Here is a 19,733-nt window from a genome sequence, read left to right as displayed (position 1 = left end):
CTTGACCTTACAAGGATTAGTTACAAAAAGGGGATACTACCCTCATATCCGTCCTAGTTAAGTCAGTCAGCCATATTGGGAAATCATTCTCCCATTCAATTTCATGTACAAGCTTCACAGCATATTGTGCTAATTCATGGCTGATTTGATTTTCAGTTCTAGGTATAAACACAAAGGAACATCTTTCAAAAGCTAGACTAAGTTCCTGCACATCTTCTAAGATAGTTACAGTCATGTAGTCATACTCCTTGCATTTAGTAATCTGCTCAACCACTGATTTGCAGTCTGTATGGACTATAATTTTTGTCCAACCTGCTTGGGTAGCCATCAGTAGAGCATTTCTCACAGCCCGAGCTTCCACTTCACTTGCCGATCCCTTTCCCTGTGTGACAATTCCTTTTGCTTTCGAAAGCTGTCCTTTCCAATTCCTTGTTATAATCCCTTGTCCAGTCCTGGCTCGTTTAGCTGATATAGCTGCATCAGTATACAACCTTATCTCTTCCTTCTTTGTCCGCACCCTGCTAGTAGGTAAGGCATCGTTCAGCCTCCCTGTACTTTCCATCTGGTCTGTCTTCCTTACCTGTTCAAACTCAAGCCATTCATCTTGTGTTTTTCTTACGGTTCTTACTGGACCCTGGTTGACTTGTTCAAAAATTTTTTTGTTCCTGGCTTTCCAGATTTGCCAAAGGATATTAATAGTTAGACTCACTCTCTCCTGACCTTGATTCAGTGCCAGCGATTGTGTGACTTGTTCCCACCATAGCCAAAAGTTATATTGCATACCCATTAATCCATCCTACCTGACCCGTGCTAGCTTCCATAATTTCACAGCCTTGTCATAGAAGAAGAACAAATGCTCAATGGTTTCCATGTCTTCACCACAGCAACCACATCTACCTTCACCTCTGTGTAGCCTTTTCGACAGCTGTTTATTGACTGGCAGACAATTTTGTAAGCACTTCCACATGAAGTGTTTTAGTTTGGCCTTCACCTTCAAATGCCATAACTGCTTCCACACATTTCGTTTTCGTATCTCCCAACTTGTTTCTACATCTTGGCCTGTCCTTCTACCTGCTTTTCCTTCCTGTTGCCTTGCTACAGCATAACCAGATTTCATGCTATAAATTCCAGATTTGGAATGCCCCCATACCAACCTATCCTTTCTTCTTCCTATACTTGTTGGAATTCCTTTTATGAGCTCGGCATCTTTTGTACTAAACCACTTGAGAAGCAATTCATTTTTCCATTTCCCTTCCTCTATCAGCTCATTTACCCATTCCAACTTGCATTCCACAGGTTGTGTGGTTGATGCAAAGCCGGTATCTGAACCAACTATCCATCTGTCGCGCCACATACTGACTGACCTACCATCTCCAATTCTTTTCCAAAGACCATCAAATAGAAAAGAGGCTGCACTATGAATACTCTTCCAACACCATGAGGCTGAAGTGGTTGGATTTTTGTCCATCCATTTTTCATCTCTCATATACTTCGCCTTCATTACCTTACTTACTAACAAATTTGGAGCCATTATGAATCTCCAAATTTGTTTTGCCAGTAAGGCAATGTTGAAGGCCTCCAAGTCTCTAAAACCTAATCCTCCTCTTCCCTTAACTTCTGAAAGCTTCTTCCAGCTTGCCCAATGTACACAGGTGTCCTTTTCTCCCTTCCCCCACTAGAATCTCGCTATTTTACCTGTGATTTGTCTGCACAATCCCCTTGGAAGTCTAAAGCAAGCCATCACATATGTTGGCATAGCTATAATCACTGATTTGACCAGTATTTCTTTCCCTCCTTGACTCAAAAGTTTTTGTTTCCAACCTTGCAGCTTGTTATTAATTTTGTTCTTGACAAATGCAAAGACCTGTGTCTTTGATCTTCCAATTGCCATTGGGAGTCCCAGATAGGTTCTGTTCCTTGTCTCTTTGATGTTTTCTAATTCCTCCCTCACTCCATTCTTCCTTTGATCAGTGGTATTTTTGCTATAGAAGATAGCTGACTTTTCAAAATTTACTACCTGTCCGGATGCTTGACCATATCTTTCCAAGATGCTTTTGACCTTCCTTGCCTCCTGCTTGGCAGTATAGTAGAGAGTCATCTGCAAAAAAGAGGTGAGAAACCATCGGACTGTCCTTGCATATTTTGATCCCTGTTATTTCCTTGTTCACCATAGCTTTGTGAATCAAACATGATAGTCCTTCAGCACATATAATAAACAAGTACGGTGATAGAGGGTCTCCTTGCCTAAGCCCTCTACTCGGTTGAACACAGCCTACCTTTTGCCCATTTAAGTTGAAGGAGTAGGTCACAGTAGATAGGCAAGACATAATCCATCTTACAAAAATTGGACAAAACCCCATTTTCACCGTAACTCTCCCCACATATTTTCATTCGACTCTATCGTAAGCTTTGGACATGTCTAGTTTAAGAGCCATAAATCCTACCCTTCCCTTTCTCCTATTTTTCAAAAAATGCAGGATTTCATGTGCAACTACTACATTATCAAGGATTTGTCGGCCTGGGATAAAAGTGGACTGAGAGGTACTAATACAATGATGCAAGACTACTTTCAATCTATTAGCTATAATTTTAGAAATGATTTTATACAGGACATTGCATAAGCTAATAGGTCTAAAATGCATCACAGATTCAGGAGTATCAACTTTTGGAATCAAAGAAATAATAGTATCATTCACAGCTTTGAGCAAATGCCCCGTATGAAAGAAACTCTTTATAGCTGCCACCACATCAACCTTGATAATATCCCAATAGTGTTGAAAAAATAGATGAGACATACCGTCCGTTCCTGGTGCTTTATTAGGGTGCATAGAGAACAAACCTTTCCTGATCTCACTTTCCTCCACTTGTCGTATCAGTTGGTCATTCATATGGCTCGAAATAGTGCTTGGAATTTCAGCTAGGATGTCCTCAAAACAGTCCGGGTTAGTTGTGGTAAAAAAGGTCTTTGTAGTGCTCATAAAGTTCCTCCTCAATCTCATGTTCCTCCTTGCACCATGTCCCATCCTTTTTCTGCAATGTACTGATCTTGTTTCTCCTCCTCTTTGCCATGACCGAAGAATGGAAGAATGCTATATTTTTGTCCCCTTCTTTGAGCCACTTACTCATGGATTTTTTACTCCAAAACATCTCTTCCTCTTCATATGCTTTAGTCAATTGTGCTTTTAGGTCATCAACTTGTACTCTTTTCCCATCATCATTCCTTGCTTTCACTTTAGCCAATTTCTCCTTTAACTCTTTAATTCTAACTTTTGAGTTTCTTTGCACACTTTTCCTCCATTCCAGAATAGCCATGCGACATTCCTTTATTTTTGTAGCCACTCTGAACATCCTGAACCCTGACTTCACCTTTGTCCATGCTCCTTGAATCACCCTTTTTGCTTCTGGATTTTGCGTCCATCTTTGATCAAAGTAAAATCTCCGTTTTCTCCTTCTGTTTTCTGGGTTTGTATCCACAAGTAGCATTAGATGATCAGAAGCTTCAGTTTCTAAATGAGTACACTGTGTCTTCTCATATCTTTGCAGCCATTCGGTGCTGCATAAACATCTATCCAACCTCTCTTTCACTTCCCCATCCCCCTCCCAACTATTACACCAAGTCCACGGGACCCCTTGATAACCTAAGTCAACCAGGTTATTGTCTTTGATAAACCTGTTGAACTCCCTAAAGCATCTTTCAGCTCTATCTCTTCCTTCCCACTTCTCCTCACTAGATCTCAAATCATTAAAATCTCCTACAATTATCCAATCCGCCCCCCAGTCCCTCATCCTATCCTCTAAAAATTTCCATTGTTCTTTTCTAATGATACTATCTATGCTTGCATAAACACACACTAACCCCCAGTATCCTTTCGTATCCTTGTCCTCAACTCTAGCACTAATGCACCAATCAGTACTTACAATCTGGTCTAATGTCACCTCATTGTTCCAAAATAATGCTAGACCGCCTGCTCTACCTATCGAGTTCACAAAATAGCTATTGTCATACTTAATCTTCCTTTGTACCTTACCCATAAATCCTTCCTGGTTCTTTGTTTCACAAAGGAACACCACCTTAGGAGAGTGGAAGTTAGTCACTTCCTTTAGTTGGGGAATTGTCAAGGGTCCTCCTGCACCTCGACAATTCCACACCATAACTTTCATTTACACTTTGGAGGCATTCGGGGGTTAGCCTCCATTTCCCCTATTGTACCATCATTTATTTGATCCAATTTCATTACCTTTACCTTCGGTACATTATCATCATCCTCCTCCATTGGCTGTATCCCTTGAAACATACCATCAACCTTCCTTTTTGCATACAAATCCTGCGTTTCTTGCCCATTTGTATCTGTCTTTAAGGATGTTTTAGCCGACCTCCCTCTTCTTTTAAAACTGCTTCTTTTTTCAGTTTTGTTGTCTTCTTCCCCTGGAGTAGCCGTCTTCCTTTGCATTATTGCATTTGTCCCCTCTTGCTTTATTGACCTTATCACCGAACTTTCACTTTCTTTTTTTGAACTATCCATTTCCATTTCCTCATTATCTACTGGTGGGGTTACTTTGCTCATTCCTTTTATCCCTTCCTGATCCCTACTCTCCTTTTCACCATTTCCCTCCATTAAGACCACTGCCAAACTTTCATCCCTTTGGTTTGCCTTATCATACTGCCTGCTGTCCTTTAATATCTCATCCCACCTCTCTTCATTTTGTCTCTTCATCATTTTCTCCTTATCCTCCCTTTCCTTTCCCACCAACACTCTACTATTTTTTCCCCCAAGATTTAATGTATCATCAGACATTTGTACCCCAGTTTGAACTTCACCACTAGGAGACCCTGCCCCCACCCTCTTTCCACCAATTTCACTTTCTCCTTCCAGTCGTCCCTTTAAGGGAGATACCATTATATTTCTAGCTCTCATCCAGGCACCATATTGTTCCTCTCGCTTGTCCCCCCCACCCTTCCTACCACCGTACAAGTCCTATCACTATGCCCAATGATACCACACCTGTAGAAGAAATCTGGGCGGCGTTCATACCTGAACTCAACCCACACTGCCTGATTCCTAAAGTTGATCTTTGTCCCTCTAACCAGTGGTTTCGTTATATCTACCTCAGCCATAATTTTCATGTGGCGACCCTTTTTCCTACCACTTGCTGGGAGAATCACTCCCCTAATTGATTTAAAGATCCCTCCTATTTTTATACCCATTGCTCTGCTCAACCAATGCACCGGTAGGTTCCATAGTTGAATCCAAAGAAAGGAATGCTGGAAAAAGCTGCTGTTTCTATCATACCCCTCTACCCACTCCTTCACTATCAGCACTTGGTTGTCCATAACCCAAGACCCTCCAGAAATGATCTTTTCTTCTTCCCTTCATCTCCCAGATGGAACTGGAATAAGTTAGGACCTAACTCAGTCACTTTCATCTTTGAGGGGTATCCCCATGCATGATTTGTAAAATTCTTTAACCCCGTGAAGTTGGCAATTTTTTCACCTATCAGCTTTCCTACTAGACTTCCTTGACACTCAATGACGCCTTCTTCCAAGTCCTCACCACTCAGGTCGACACCTCCTAACTCTGTTTCAGACATGTCGAAATTTTGAAAGGCTCTTTCTAGGGCGTCCGCCATTCCTGTGTTGTGAGCTCCTTGAGAAACCAAGCACTATTTCTGAGCTATGAGTGACCTACTGACAGACCTGTGATGAATTGCAAAGAAAGACGAAACTGTGTTATCCGTACACCCTAACAAAACTAACCAGAAAGACAGAGAGGAACTAGACTGAAAAAGCACAGGAACAAGAAGAACGATAAGAAAAAAGAAAAACAAATACAACTATCCCACTTTCGACCACATAAAAGCACTAAAGAAAAGGGAAACAAATATGACTATCCAACTTCCGACCACATAAATGCACTAAAACTCTGTCTCAATGGATCATATCTTGCCCAAAGCGTTTACTCCTCCAACCGTTGCCGAACAACTCAGACTTAGTCCCCCATTTTGAGCCGGATTATTCGTGGCTTCTGGACAGGGAACATGAAAGCAAAGGTTGAACTTGAGATTTGATTTTAGATCTGAAATGTTAAACTCTTGGAATATGTGCTGTGTGTTTTTTCCTCACCCACTCTCCTACACCGAGGAGGGAAACCTCTAAAGTTAGAGAGAGGAGCTCTCAAAGAGAGAGATGGTAACGGATTAGAGTTTTAGGGTTTGAAATTGTCAACCTCAATGCTCCTTGATCGATATCTGTTTCGTTTTTTAATAATTGGCATTCCTTTTTGGTTTTTCGTTATACTCTTGGTAATATTGGAGCTTTTGATTTGTATGTTGATGGGCTGTGAATATTTATCTGGCCAAATAAGTGGGAAAAAAGTAGAAATCTTTGAGGATTATGTGGCAATTTGAATGATTTCTTTCTTTAAAAAAAATAAAATTATAAGGGTATATAAATGTTGGATTTTTCTTTTTTTTTTTTATTTTTTGAGAATTTGTTTTTCGGTTTGGAGCTGAATCAGTGGATGAAAGATTGGATAATTTTTTTATGGATTAGAAATCCGATTAGTAACATTTGTAAATTTTTTTAATTTATTTTTATGAATTAATCCTGTCACTAAATAAAATATAGAGGTTTCGCATTAGTGTTTTGAGTCACTTTGTTACTTGATGATCTAATTTTCGTTTCCTTATAAAAAGAAAAGTTTTATTACGTAGAATGCTAAAATAGTCTAGTACGAACTGATTTTGGATAAATCGAGCATGTTTTCAGGATAATGAAATTTTATTAGTGTATTGCTACATTTTATAAACCAATATCTACTCGTAAAACATACTAAAAATAAATTCCAAATTAAACAATCTCAAATCACAAGTGTCATACTAGTCATTATTTACAAAAATACCTTTCCATGCTTTGTAATTGAGATCATTATATTCTCTCTTTTTTTTCTATATATACTTTTGAGAAAGATCCAAGAATAAAAAGCAAACTAGAAAGCATAACACTATAACTCATTGCATTTTTTCGTCAAACTTGAATAGAAACCAAAATACATAAGAAAGTTTAATTTGTGATACAAATTTTATAATCTCTTTAGAAAAGGGTGGGGCTAAATCCACACCCCTCTAGTCTAAATCCCACACTTTACACCAAAATGTCTATAAAGCCCACATTATTTATCAGGATTTCATAGGAATTTCTTCAATATAAAAACTAACATTTTGTGGTGGATGGAGCCAATCAAATTGATCTTTTCCTCTACTTAACTGCATACTTTTATCGTACCCCATCCTTTCATTCCAATACTGAAGACTTGTAGTAACAACTATCATCATCAACTAAAATATACTAGAGCATAGCCAAAATTTACCAGAAAAATATTATTGATAATAAAAAACAAAAATTTCAGGATCAAAATTGGAGAGTGATACTTGATTTTCAAATATCTATTGATAATAAAAAAAAAATGATGATCATGGGAATGATTTCATAGTCACTTGGAACTAGTAGTTTGAAATTCTTCAACTGATAATAATAGTTGTTGTTATAGTTCATAAATATCAGAAGGTCAGAAATAGGGATGATGAAAGGACACAATTAAGTGGGGGGAAAATAAACTTAATTGGCACCATCTTTCCCACCACAAAAGATTAGTTTTGGTATTGAAAAAATTCCTATAAAATCCTCATAAATAGAATGGGATTTATAGACATGTTGGTTTAAAAGGTGTGAATTTCGACTGAAGGGTGTCGATTTAGCCCCACCCTTTAGAGAAACAACCTTATATTATGCACCTACTTTCATTTGCGTAAAACCTACCTAATTACCTATAGATAGAACTAATATGCATATGGATTATTTACTAGCCTTGAAGATACAAGAAAATCCTTTCCCATTTAATCGTTCCTTCAATTATAAGTTCTTCAATTATTTTTCATGTGTGCAAGCCTGACCGACAAGAGAGCTCATGGGAACGAGGCCATTAAGGCTCCAGATGCTGACTAGTTGTGGGACAATTCCTCGCTAACAAACTATCAAGGATGGAACATCAATTTGTGGATCTAGCTAACTTTATTAGTTTAATTTATATATTATAGCTAACTTGTTTTCTCTTTATTAGGTTTCCAAGAAATTTGCAATTTCAGCAAGAACACACTTGCTCTTCATGTTCTCCACATAGTAGCATTAATCTACAAATTGAATGACATCAATTGAGCGTATATGCTAATGGAGTAATGGTTCAAGTTTTCTTCTTCTTCTTTTTTCAAAAAAAAAAAAAAAAGAAATCAAATTCTTGGGGGTGCAATCTTATAATTCAATATAATCCAACCACCAGGATCACCTCAATGATTAGAAGAAGGTTCTTAGAATTCTTATCACCATCAAGTTCTGGATTCAAACCAATTGGGGATAAGAAGAGCGTTAAGAAAGGGTGAGAAGATAAAAAATAATAAAAAAATAATCAACATTGTCCAACTTATTATGCTTAGATATTATTGAAATATCTATAACACCTTGACTCATATTAATTTAACTAATTTATACATGTAAACTTTATTAAATTTGTGGTATACCGACAATTTACATGAGCCCATTTGAGAAAATTTTCTATCATATGTGTACCATCAAAAACCAGATATGAACTGCCAATTCCAAATTTCCAACTGATGATTAAAATGTGCTATAGTTGATGGAGAATAATTAGTGGCAGATGAACCCATGAATTGGGTGGAGTTACCCGCAAGAAATGTGCTAGAGTCGCGTGCGGTGGAGACCGACTTTCACAATAAGCGGAACGGCGGAGTAGGTGTCTACGCGTTTTGCATGGCTCTAGATGTGACTGAATTTGTGGTCTCTTTTTCCGAGAATTTATTGCGCAAGGCAATCTCCTCTGCCTCTCTTCAACATCTTGCTACTATGTATTGATTTTTGATTGCTGTCATTTTGGTACTTTAGGCTTAGTTTGGTAGCTTAGATTTGATGAGAAAATAAAAGAAAGTGAGAGAAGATATGTTCGGAAGTTGTGAAGCGACGGAAAAGAGAGGAAATAGAAAGATTTGGATGCATCAATCTGACAATAATAGTTGAAAAAACAAAAAAAAAAAAAGTTGAACCAAACTTTATAAAAAATTTTTAAACTATCATTTTTATTCCTAAATGTCTATTGAACAAAATTTTATTAACATATGTATCCAATATCATTTTATTTTTTTTCTAAACTTCTAAACAACGTCAAAACTAAATCTCGTCTTTTCTTTTCTTTCAGACCCGTTTGGATTGCATTTTCTGGATTATTTATAGAAAAATTACTGTAGCGATTTGATATATGTGAGGTAAAAAGGTAACAGGGAAATGTGTTCACGGAAAACGTAGTAATTTTTCTGAGGAAAATCGCCATCCAAATTTCTTTTCTTTTCTATCCTAAACTCCCAAACTAGATGTTAGTGAAAATTGGTTTCATTTTCGAAGTTGTCAAAATATTACTTAGGTTGGAAAGACAAAATAAGTCTTGAGGGCATGACTCATAAATTCCGAGGGAATGACTCACAAATCCCTTTTTTCATTTATAACACACCATTAGGAAAATTAAATCTCGCGACTCAAGATTGCTTTGTATTTATCTACAGTAAATTCGTCGTGTAAACTTTTAATTTTGACGAGACAATTTAGAATTGTCATAAATGCATTAGTAATAAAATCTCAAGAGTCCCTTTTGCACTTCAAAAGTACGATTTTACTTGTCTAAACTCAAATTTATAATGTCAAGACAAAAGGAAATCGAATTGCATTATTAATCAGGCAAGTGCTATTGCCCCAAAAAGAAGAATAAAGGGGGCAAATGGTGGTATGGTATCTCAATTCATGTTGTGGCGTTTTCAGGCTGTAAGTGGGAACTATACGGCGTCGCTCACGTGAAATTGCTCTTTCATGAAGATTTATCAAAGCTAAAATTGTACTTAGTTATACTACTTAGGATGTAAACAAACAATAGATTAGGACTACACAAGTCAACTTGCGGTGGCGTCATATACATCACTGTCCAAATAGCAGGTTAAATACGCACTAAAAATTATAAATCTGTAAAATTAACAGACACCATAAATCTAAAAAGTTATGAACATATTTGAAATATACGAAACTTCATTTTATGCAGGTTGCAATCGCCAAACCTGTTAATCAATGATTTTAAACTCCAAAATATTAATGATTAGATTTGTCGAAATGAATCCAAGATCCAGAAAATTTTTACATCTGATAACCGGATCTGAAATAAATTTATATCTAACAACAAAACAAGCGAAAAAAGAATCTGAAAAATCTCCATAGAAACCTATAGGAGAAAAGAAAATTCTCACTAGCAACCTCAAGGAAAAATAGAAAACTCTCATTAAAAAAATTTAGGTGAGACTTTATTAAAAAAAAGACAAAAGTCATGGGAAGGAGACCCTTAAACGGAAGGCCTTTGACAAGAGAGAAAGGAGTAAAACGAAATTGGAGAAGATGAGAGATAAAGAAGAAAAGATTGAAATATTCATGTTTAACTTATTATGTTTAGAAGAGATTCTAATTGTTCGATCATGCATGTTAACAAACAAAGGATTTTGAACGTTTTTTCCTGCTCCTTTGGCACATTTTTTAGTCCACAGGTAACACATCCTCTTAGCAAGCTGATTTCTTAGACATATTCACTATACTAGCATTCATTTTTGGAAAACTTTTAATAGGAATCAACTCAAGCATGATACCACATCCAAATTCCAATTACATGAATGGAAGAGTACAAAAGGGTCCACAACACTGTCATATGTGACATGTGATGTTGATGGAATTTCATGGAGAAGCATGACAGAAGTGAATGTGCATTTACTCTACAAGCCCACTAGCAACAAATTTGGGTCATAATGAAACTATGGCTTTGATCTTGTCAGTTTACAGGATAATCTCCAGGAATTTGAGAGAGTTTTCTGTTTTGACAAACCACCTTTGAAGAGCTAATCTGGGGAAGCATATAGTAGAGATTTTAAGTATGTATATCACTGCTGTGGTATCCCTCTGGCCACAGAAGTGGAACTTAATAACAGGGATTATCTTAGACAAATTAAACACACAGGTCAGGTGATAAATTCTTTTATCTGATTTTTCCAAACAAGTTGCAGATCCAGTTCAACTAATTGAACAACCTCATATGCACTTTCTCAAGGTGAAAAGAACCAGCCCTTGTGGAGAACATGGGAGTGGGACTTTGTTGTCTGGATATACATAAAAGCTGAGGTTAGTTGGCCTGGACGCCCTTAGTACAAGGACAGGGTGACTTTCACTTCTGGCTACTGATCATTTAGATAACTACAAAGAGCCCAGCTTACATATGTTAGGACAAGTAGACACACGGATACCATTACATCAAAAGAATTAGACAAATTTGTGAATCTCTTGGTTTTCAACCTCTTCAATAATAAGAGCAATAATTGCACTACATTAAGAACAATACACAACAACATCATCTTAAACTCCAGACAGTAAAAGCAATCTCTAATTCTTAAAAATAAACTCCATTGAATACAGATGTAGGGATTCCAGTGGTACACATCCATATCCATTCCTAGCTCACAAGAATTTCCAGCAAAAAGAGATGCACCGCTTAGTAATATCAAGACTTTGATCCTGTGATGACTGCCTTCATGCAAGAAGACACTGACAAAACAAGCCCGAAGGGAAAGCCAAAGAGAACCGAAGTTGAAAGAAAAATTAAGAACCCTGACTAAGTACAGGAACTAGACCTTCAAATTTGTATAAGTAATTGTCACCACTAATCATGATGTGTCAAGTGTTCTACCATCTTTGAGGAGAAATGATCCCAGCTCCAAATAATCTTGTTCAAGAGCAAAAACATATGTTTGACTGCAGTATCATCTGTAACTACAAAGTTAGCTTTTAGAACCATTAAAGTGTTCGATCTGTCCTCAAGTTTAACTAACTGACCAATTTGTCAAAGTTAGGCAGTACCAGCTCAAGCGAACATGTCTTCAGTAACAAATGATGATTCAGTGTCCATATAAGGTTCTGATGGACATTGAAGTTGCTCATAATTTAGCTGTCTAGATGCTTCGTACAAAGCAATGCCAACACTCACAGACAAATTGAGACATCTAACGTATGTTTCAACCATGGGGATTCGTATAGCACCACCACCATGTGGTTCTGTCTTACAATCAAGAAGGGCTTCAGGCGGCAGGCCACTGGTTTCTGAGCCAAATACAAGCCAATCGCCCTTCCTATAAGAAACTTCCTGCACCAATACAAGTCAAATTCTGGACAAATCACATTAAGAAGGAGCAGGTTTCAATATCCAACTCCCCTTGGATTGAACACTAAAACAGATTTCACTGGGAGGAAAATATTCACAAAAAGAGGTATAAGCAACATGTAAACAACCCTTCCTTCCAGAAGGATTTTAAAGTCATAAACTGTAGGTAATCATGCCAAGTGAAATCTGGTAAGATGTGAACTTAGAGAAATGAAATCTTGATTGCTTTCTAAAATAAGATTGTGAGAAAACTAAAACATTTGCTAAAATCAGATAGAGAGCTATATGAGGTGACTCGAAATGGTAATACTGTTAGCGGGCTAATAAGTACTATTTAGTCTTTGCTAATAGTTCGAGACAGAGAACTATTTTTAAAGACTTGCATGAATTTGAAATTGCAAGAAATCAGACGAAAATTTTTGAACAATAGGAAAATTGTGAAGCAGGTCTAGTGGAGATGTCCAGTATGTGTATATCACCACATCCACTCCCCATTTTCTACTTCAATTGACATCTTAAGAAATACCACAGATTTAAGGCATGCAATATACGAACTTAAGAATCAGGACTTTAGAAAGCACAAGCATATATTAGTTTGGAAAACATTTCATGTTAGGGAATTTAGGCAAATGCATAAACATGAGATTGAGATATGGTCCTGAACATAAACTCCACGCTTGACATATCTAAAAATTCCCTCACAGGACTGTATTATTGTACAGTCTTTTAAGACAAGCCAACCCATGAACACTAATTAAATACTATGATCTGCCAGATAAAAACACAGCTAAGGGACTTTTAGAGTAAGCAACTTTTACAACAGAAAAGCCAATGATCACTTCACTTTGCTTCAAATTTATGCCCTAAATTCGCTTTTAAACAAAATCAATAGTTAACTGATAACTCATGATGCATTCCATCAAGCTCTCCATGTTAATTTTGTCATTTATTTATATTTACTAAAAAGGGGTGGGGGGGAAGAACTGAAGAAAAGTCAAAGCTGTGAGAGCAATGGGACACAATTTCAAAACTGTACATTCAATCACCACATTTAGCGATGATGCAATATATTATAGAGATTTCTGCGATTTCAAGAAGCCAAGAAAGTTTTCACTTTTCAGTGCCCTGTGTTTTACCAAACCAAAAGATGCTAAATGATGTCATGAGAAATGAAACTTAAACAAAGTCATGGACAAAATGAAGCACCAAGTCACTGAATGAACAGTCAAGTTCTTAAAATTGATAAATCATTAACAGGATAAAAGCACTCACAGAATGAACAGTAGCTCCTCTCTTAGTAAATGCTAGCAGCCTTTTTTCCCCAGTCTGAGAAAGTAAATGCACCTTAATCTAAAGTATAGAAAAGAGTGCATAAAATTCAAGGAGCTATATAACCTGTTGACTGAAATAGTCACGGAATTCTCCCCATGAGCCATGCACTTTAACAACTACATATCTGATGAAATATCAAGGTTTCAACATTTCTCCAAATTTGAGTATTACAAATTGTAATTTAAATCCTACAACTAAAGCACAAAACAATCATGAAAGACAAAAGAATATGGAAATGTTACTGCAGATGCAAAGATTCAATAAGGCATAGTTTGCTGATTGCAGAAGTCAAGCCTGAGACTCGAAACTTATGGGGGTAAGATGTGGATAATGCTAATTAAGACAACATGAAAGAAGGTGAACAAGAGAAAAACATTTATAGTCAGGAATTGTATCTGTGTAACATTCAGTTGAAACACAGGCATTGCATTATTGTATACTCCAGAAGGATACGGCCAATAATCAAGTCCAGCACGTTTTAATTTTGTATCATCAACCTGAAACCCCAATGGCTGAAAAAGAAGAACTAGTAATATTATCAAATTTGGAGAACCGAAACTGTGTGGATGAAAGCAATATTTTCTGATATGTTGTGTGGAAAAGAAATTTAGAGAAAAAAAAAAACTACATTAATGGATACCTCAACCAGATGTAGTCCAACTGCTGATGCTGCACAAGTTCTGGCTATGCACCCAGTGTTTCCAGGTATCTGTCCATCACGATCACAAAATATCAAAATCAGTCAAGATACTGCCCATGCTGAAAAGGATGGACTCTCTGCCAGTACAACATGCAATACAGTGAGACAAATCCACAAACAGCATTACAGAGGAAAAATTAATAACTCAGCTACCATAATCTTATTTGCTGGAACATTTACATTCCAAATAATAACTCAATATATCACCAACGAAAATAAAATAAATAATCTATGAATGTCTTATTGCTAGAACATCTCCAAGAATCACGCACAAAAAGGCAAATAAGCTCTACTCTGCTTATTTCTTGGATATATGCATCTCAAAGTCCCAGGTCAGAATAAAAGAAAGGACTGCCTGCTGCAGTCATGCAGCATCATCATTTAAAGACAACTTAGTTTATATGTATAAATAAATGGATTATTTGTTCCCAAAATAAGTCTAGAAATTGACTTCCTATTCGTCTTTGTTGTTGTTCCTTCTTCCCCGTTGTGCTTTTTTTACCAAACTCTGTCCGTTGGAAAATTTCTAAATCCACATAAATTGAACAAACGAATAAATCAAGGGACAAGAATGATGAGGGAAAGTAAACTATGAACAAGAAGTGACAATAAAAATCAAGTGAATGATAAAGTGGTGCAAAAGGAAAGAAGTAATGAGAACTAGCAGCCAAGGGTTTTTTGGGAGGCAAAAGGACTATTTTTTACTCTCCAAATCTCAAAACTTACACAAATAGTAGTAGCACATATTTATACAGGAATTGTGTTGGCAAACTTTGGACTTGTGGTTAGCCAACTTAACAAAACTTCAACACAAAGAAAACAAACAAACTGCTTAAGAAAGCTAAGTAGCTGACTAAAACATATTAAGGATACAACTTATCCAATTGACTTCCAAAGTGATTGCAAGCCAAGCTCCCCATCTACAAATATACTTTTTGACACACAAACTACATAGACAAAATAATGAAGCTTGGTTTACAAAATATTCTAACATTACCTTCCTGAAACCAAGCACTTCATCAGAATTAGATTAGAGGATTAGAATTAGATTAGAGTTACTCATCACCCATAGCGCGACAGAGTTTTCCATTTAGATCATTACTTGAGATGGCATTGGACATAATTCTGATAAAGAGCTTGGTTTGATTTTAGAATATCCATTTAAACCAAGCTTCATTACTTTGTTAGTTTATGTGTCAAAATATAATTGGTAGAAAGGGAGGTTGGCATGTGATCACTAAGGAAGTCAATTGGATAAGTTGTGTCCTTAGCATGTGTTAGCCAGCTACTTAGCTTTCTTAAGCAGTTTGTTTGTTTTCTTTTTGTTGATGCTTTGTTAAGTCGGCTAAGCACAAGTCCAAAGTTTGCCGATCCACTTCCAATCTTAATATGTACCACTAATATTTGTATAAGTTTGAGGTTTGGATAATAAAAGGTATATTTCTTTGCCTCCCTAAAGGCCCTTGGCTGCTAGCCCTGATTACTTCTTTCCTTTTACACCACTTTATCTTTCCTTTGTTTTTTATTGTCACTTCTTGGTTCTAGGTTATTTTCCCTTATCTTTTCTGTGCAATGACTTACATTTTTGTTCACATTATGTGGGTTCAAAAAATTTCCCAACAACTGCTCTTCTGCACACCCCCCCCCCCCTTCTCCATCAAGTTTTTATGCATACATCAAGAGGGAAGACTAAAGCAGAAAGCATGGCATGTATCCTCCAGCCTCTTTCACCCCCAATAACTCCCTCTTCACCACCACTGTCAACATAAAGACCACCTCAGAAGCCCTTCTCATCGTCAGGAGTAAAAGTAAACCAAAGCCATCCCTCTTCCAATAATTTCCAATAGATGTATCAATATTTGGATGAAAAACCCATAAACAGACTGTTTCTTTAGTATTCATTGCTTTATGACTGCCTGTTGTTTAGTCCTGCTTGTTAAAAAAAAAAAAAAAAAAACACTTCAAGCATGTAGATCAAAATTCTTTCCATAAGCTAGAAGCTGAACAGTTGGAAAACATCGAGCAGTTCACTCAAAGATGAGAAGTATAACTGTTGATACAACAACTTGCAAGAAAAGTACACATGATTCACAATCTTTATTCACTTACATCACAACTAATACAATTCTACAGCCCATAATCACATGACAAAGTTCTTACAAACACACTAAACTTGGACAAATACAATCCTTTTAACTATAGAACATCCTTATTTACTAACAGGAAACCTATTCCATGAGAAATAACTAAAAACTTAATTTTCTCTTGTCCACTGCCACTTCAATGCATTAGTTTGAAGCGGAATCATCACCATCACCTCTAGGCTCTATCTTCTTCTTCTTGCAAGGTCCAGAAACAATTTCAGCCAATTTCTTAACGGCCATTCCTGTCACCGACTTCTTCTTTGCAGGAAATATGCTATCAGATTTACCTTTGCTTCCCACTCCCCCATTATTCTTGCTCTCCCTGTCTGCCATTTTTTCTCTGTCCTCTCTCTATCTTCAAATCACTCTCTACCTTCTAGTCTCAACCTTTACCTTAATTTGCTTTAGCTCTTTGTGGTTTCTAGCCTTAGTATTAAGCCATATTTATAGGTGCCAAACTGGTAATTTCTGTATTCCTTCCAGTAAATTGCTGTTGTGTTTCTATCTTGCTTCTACATTTCATACTCCTGTGTTCTATCATGCACTTTCTTCTTGCATTTCATCTTACATATACGTTTGATGGTGTGGGAGTGTGGTTATGTGTGCATGATAGTTCGTATGATGTCTATTGCCTGAACATTTCCATGTGTTTTCTAAGCCTGTGGTTGTGTGGATGAGCACGCATAGTTTAACAAAAATCCAGCCTTTTTTTTTATTGCTATCTTCTCTTTAGTAATCTAGCCTTAGTATTAAACTATATTTATAGTTGTAAAACTGGTAATTTCTGTATTCCTTCCAGTAAATTGCTATTGCGTTTCTATCTTGCTTCTACATTTCATACTTCTGTGTTCTATCATACACTTTCTTCTTGCATTTCATCTTACATATACGTTTGATGGTGTGGGAGTGTGGTTGTGTGTGCATGATAGTTCTTATGATGTCTATTGCCTGAACATTTCCATGTGTTTTCTGAGCCTGTGGTTGTGTGGATGAACACGCAGAGTTTAACAAAAATCCAGCCTTTTTTTTTATTGCTATCTTCTCTTTAGTAATCTAGCCTTAGTATTAAACTATATTTATAGTTGCAAAACTGGTAATTTCTGCATTCCTTCCAGTAAATTGCTGTTGCGTTTCTATCTTGCTTCTAAATTTCATACTTCTGTGTTCTATCATACACTTTCTTCTTGCATTTCATCTTACATATACGTTTGATGGTGTGGGAGTGTGGTTGTGTGTGCATGATAGTTCGTATGATGTCTATTGCCTGAACATTTCCATGTGTTTTCTAAGCCTGTGGTTGTGTGGATGAGCACGCATAGTTTAACAAAAATCCAGCCTTTTTTTTTATTGCTATCTTCTCTTTAGTAATCTAGAAGGGGGTAAGCCAGGAGAAGTATTCCAGAACTCGTACGCGGACATGCCATCCAGCCACGGGCTATCAACCCAATGGCAAAGTGAAACAACAAAAATTTAACCTTTCCAACGAAAAGTTGAACATTGCCGTCCTGATTCTCATATGTGACGGTGGATTTCTATATCAAAGAAATTGCTCGGAATAAAAGATGCAAGCACCCAGGACATTGCTGGGAACAAGAACATGCCCTTAATAGAAAAGCAACAGAAAATGTAGTCAAATGATTATTCTTCAGTTCAGAAAAAATAAGACTAATTTTCCTCTGCACCCTGGGATATCAAGCCCCTCCCACCGCCTCAACTCCACCCTCACCCCCCACACCCAAAAAAAAAAAGGAAACTTTGAACAACGGTACTAAAAAGCAACATATTAGCAGATTTTTCCCCCGCGGGAGGGGGGGTTGTGGAGGGGTCCCTTTTAATATGCAAGAATTTCTTGAATATTGTAGTAACGAATTAGAAACGGTCGTTTTGAGATCAAGTAGTACCTGAGGAGAAACCAACACGACTTGAAGAAGTCTATTCTGGGAAACTTCATTGACAGGCTCCCCAGCTCCACTAGGCAAAGCTTTCACACCACCCCTTTCAGCTATGCAAAATTTTAAAGAAAATTAGTACAACAGTAGAACTAACAATATCAATTTCGAAAGTAACAAAATGGGTTCTACTAAAACTAAACAAAATACGCTTTTTCTGTTTTTTAAACGTACTTTTAGAGGAGAAAGAGGAGATTGAATGAGAACGCGAATAGAGGAAAACTTGGAATTTAGGCTTTGTCGGTGGAAAATAGAAAAAGGGATGCAAGATTGGAGCATTGTAGCCGAAATTGGACGGTGGACTTATTGTTATGTTTATTGTTTTGGAGTTCATTTCCAGAGTGGACTGTGTTGCCTAATGCTTTGGTTTATCAGCAAGGAAGAAGAATAGAATATGTCTAGAGCCTAGAGCCTAGAGCAGGCACTTTATTAGTAAATCTAAAAAATTCCCAAGATTTTGAAATGGGCTAACTTTTACCCCATCTTAATTTCACATAACAATTTCGTGGAAAAGGGAACATTTGATGCACCTTCGTTTTTTTTGTGTTTTAGGTCCAAAAAAAACCTTTATATATTTGTCACATAGAATTAAGAATTGTCATGATAATAATTAGTACGACCTATTTCCAAATTTTGGTTAACTTTTGATAGCTTCTTCGGAGGTTTTCTTCAAAAAACATATTGTCTACTGAATATAACTTTGAAAAATAGTTTTTTTTTTGTATTCTTTCAATGGCAGCATTTTGCTCACCAATTAAGGAGTGGTTATGGAAGTTTTGATTTGACTAAGTGAATATTTATTTTTAATTTGGTATAGATTAGTGTCTTTTTTATGGATTAGAAATGAAAAGTTGCGCATTTTTAATTCACTTAAATAATTACAAAAGATGTTGATGGCGTGAAAAATTACTCTAAGTTAGTGGAGAAAGAAATTAAAATTTTGTTCTTAGAACTGAATAACAAGCACAAATAGTTTAATTTCATATACATTATTCATTGTCTAGAAATGGAAAAAGTTTTCCAATATCATAAATAGGTAAAAAAAAAATATTGATGGAGTTTAATTTATTTTGGTTTTCAAAGTTCTTATCAAATATTTGTCCCTTTAAATCTATGAAAGATTAAAACAAAATGGGGGAAAAAGTTTTAAGGCTTTAAGTTAGTAAAATCTTTCATAACACTAACTAACGTGATTGAAATAAATCAAGTATATCAAAATCGTAAATTTTTTATTGAGATTTTAAGTGAAAGTTCTTTTTAAAAATATGTCAGTAAAAACTAAAGATCAACAATATATATGTAGAAA

The 19,733-nt window shown here is 36.4% G+C and overlaps 2 protein-coding genes across 4 annotated transcripts; both read right to left on the bottom strand.

Annotated features, from left to right (window-relative positions):
* Positions 1 to 16: 16 nt before the first annotated feature.
* On the bottom strand, positions 17 to 562 carry LOC113759471. The gene has a single exon (XM_027302049.1). The coding sequence runs from the start codon at positions 560 to 562 to the stop codon at positions 17 to 19; it is 546 nt and encodes a 181-aa protein (XP_027157850.1).
* Positions 563 to 11,370: 10,808 nt separating this feature from the next.
* Positions 11,371 to 18,814, bottom strand: LOC113761250 (putative tRNA (cytidine(34)-2'-O)-methyltransferase). Of its 3 annotated transcripts, none has more exons than XM_027304145.1 (8): positions 18,602 to 18,814; positions 18,380 to 18,480; positions 14,275 to 14,343; positions 14,088 to 14,146; positions 13,698 to 13,758; positions 13,575 to 13,628; positions 12,002 to 12,284; positions 11,371 to 11,914 (listed from the first exon to the last, which is right to left on the bottom strand). In XM_027304145.1, the coding sequence occupies exons 1-7, from the start codon at positions 18,759 to 18,761 to the stop codon at positions 12,006 to 12,008; spliced, it is 783 nt and encodes a 260-aa protein (XP_027159946.1). In that variant the 5' UTR covers positions 18,762 to 18,814; the 3' UTR covers positions 11,371 to 11,914; positions 12,002 to 12,005. The 3 variants fall into 3 exon arrangements, with proteins under 3 accessions (XP_027159946.1, XP_027159947.1, XP_027159948.1); XM_027304146.1 differs by having other exon boundaries at positions 11,371 to 11,908; XM_027304147.1 differs by lacking the exon at positions 13,575 to 13,628.
* Between the last annotated feature and the right edge of the window lie 919 nt (positions 18,815 to 19,733).

Source organism: Coffea eugenioides, chromosome 2, assembly GCF_003713205.1.
Source record: "Coffea eugenioides isolate CCC68of chromosome 2, Ceug_1.0, whole genome shotgun sequence".
Lineage (NCBI taxonomy): Eukaryota > Viridiplantae > Streptophyta > Magnoliopsida > Gentianales > Rubiaceae > Coffea > Coffea eugenioides.
Note: the sequence above shows the minus strand (reverse complement) of the source record. Positions and strands in the feature narration are given on the sequence as shown.

Bases quoted from the DNA above. Each gene is read 5' to 3' on its own strand.
- LOC113759471 (XM_027302049.1), bottom strand. From the start codon at position 562: ATGGAAAGTACAGGGAGGCTGAACGATGCCTTACCTACTAGCAGGGTG.
- LOC113761250 (XM_027304145.1), bottom strand. From the start codon at position 18,761: ATGAACTCCAAAACAATAAACATAACAATAAGTCCACCGTCCAATTTC. The intron at 18,481-18,601 runs GTACGTTTAAAA...AATTTTGCATAG, and splicing joins CTCCTCTTTCTCCTCTAAAA to CTGAAAGGGGTGGTGTGAAA. The intron at 14,344-18,379 runs GTACTACTTGAT...CGTGATGGACAG, and splicing joins TCGTGTTGGTTTCTCCTCAG to ATACCTGGAAACACTGGGTG.